Source organism: Manacus vitellinus, unplaced genomic scaffold, assembly GCF_001715985.3.
Source record: "Manacus vitellinus isolate BGI_N305 unplaced genomic scaffold, ASM171598v3 scaffold_123_pilon, whole genome shotgun sequence".
Lineage (NCBI taxonomy): Eukaryota > Metazoa > Chordata > Aves > Passeriformes > Pipridae > Manacus > Manacus vitellinus.
The window spans coordinates 111,884-113,607 of record NW_021938915.1 but is presented as its reverse complement, the minus strand read 5'-3'; the positions used below and the strand labels follow the sequence as shown (position 1 = coordinate 113,607).

Below are 1,724 nucleotides of genomic sequence, written 5' to 3'. Positions count from 1 at the left end.
CGCGGCGGGAGGGGGATCGCCCCCCGGATGGGGCTGCGGAGAGGAGGGCTCAGGGGCCGTGGAGGGCCAGGAAGAGGTGGCCTGGGCCGAGGGGCCATGGGCCGAGGGGGGCTCGGAGGCAGAGGTGAGTGTGCCCAGACCTCAGGGATAACGGGAGTTCAGCTGCAGTCCTTTCTCCTGCTCAAGGTCGGGGTGTGGAACCTCCAACCTCTAAAATTCCAAGTCTGGAATTTGAAAAGCTCATTTATCCAAGAGCTGGTTATTTTTAACAATAAAATGGAGAAGGGGCTTGAATTGGGTGGGAGAGGAAAACCTGGAGCCAGCTGTTGGAGGAGGGGTGGGGACAGCCAGATGTTATGGTTGGGCTGGGACTAAGGAATTCTCGGGAAGCTCCCGATTCTTCAGCAGCTTTGAGCGGTGGCTCTTGGGCTGACAAACACAGAGGGGACTGGAGCGAGCTGGGCGTGTATCCATGGCTCCACCATCTCTCTGGGCACCTGGAGGGCTGGGGTAGGGAATCGGGAGTTGAGAATTCCTTGGCTGGAAGTTGTGACTGGTTTTCCATCCCTGCCAGGTCGCGGCATGTCCAGCCGGGGCCGGGGCGGCTTCGGGGGCCGCGGGAGAGGCCGAGGCCGTGGCAGAGGCTCCGCACGGCCAGCCCTGACCAAGGAGCAGCTGGACAACCAGCTGGACGCCTACATGTCCAAGACCAAGGGACACCTAGACGCCGAGCTGGACGCCTACATGGCACAGACTGATCCCGAGGCCACCGACTGAGGGGCCAGGACTGCCCACGGAGCTTGTGCTGTGCTGGGAGAGCCCTTCTCCATTCCCCATGGAGAATTCAGACTTAGTGTGTTCTTCGATGTTTTGATACTCTCTCTGTTGTATTAAACTTTTTTTTGGATTGTTTTTTGGGGGGGATCTTTTTCGGTGTTTTTTTTTTCCCCCCCCTGAGGAAAATGGGATGGATCCACCACTGATGATGCGTCCGTGGGATGGAGGTCAGGCCTTGGTGTGCCTCTGGAGCTCCATGGTTGGGGTTTGAGGTGTTTCTGTTGGATTTGGGGATGTTTTCGTTGTGTTCTGGGATGCTCTTGTTGGGATTTTGGGATGGCTCGGTTGTAGTTTTGGATCGCCAGGTTCACTCCTGTAGAGTTCAGTTGAACCCACCTGAAGCCAAACCCAACCATCCCAGCAGGGCCAAGAGCCCAAGTTTAGCTGTTGTTTTCCTTCAGGATGCTCAAATCCTCTTGTTCCACACCAGAAGTTCCTGTAGGTTGGAGCAGGAGGAAAATTCCCTTTTAGTGGATTTTTTTGGGGTTTAAAGTTCCTTTGGCACCGTGTTTCTGTGGTTCAAGTGCTTGTTTAAAGGAATGGGAGGCAGGGACATAAAATTCCAGCTGGGACAACGAAGCAGAGCATCAGAACTATCTCTTACAGCACAGACTCCAAAATCTGTCATTTTTCCCCAAAAAACAATTGAGCCCCGTGGCTTGGTGAAGGGTTTGTGATTCCCTTCCAGGTTTGAATTTCACCCTTTCTGTGACCTATTCTGGTTCCATTGGAATCTTGCATTTCTGGTTGGTTATAACAAAGGAGAAAATTCCCAAAGCCATGTTTAGGGGTTGGGGTTTTTTCCCAGAAAATGGGATTTTTCTCCTCCTCCTCTGCCATGGAATTACTCTATAGGGGCAGAAGGAAGTGGAGGGAATGCGGTCACA

General features: G+C 53.6%; 1 protein-coding gene across 1 annotated transcript in view; it reads left to right on the top strand.

Annotated features, from left to right (window-relative positions):
- CHTOP (chromatin target of PRMT1) overlaps positions 1-913 on the top strand; it is a 5,287-nt gene extending 4,374 nt beyond the window's left edge. The window contains exons 5-6 of the mRNA XM_029965905.1: positions 2-124; positions 575-913. Coding sequence (XP_029821765.1) covers positions 2-124; positions 575-777 — 326 coding nt within the window. The 3' untranslated portion in view covers positions 778-913. The remainder of the gene's footprint in view (position 1; positions 125-574) is intronic.
- Positions 914-1,724: the final 811 nt, after the last annotated feature.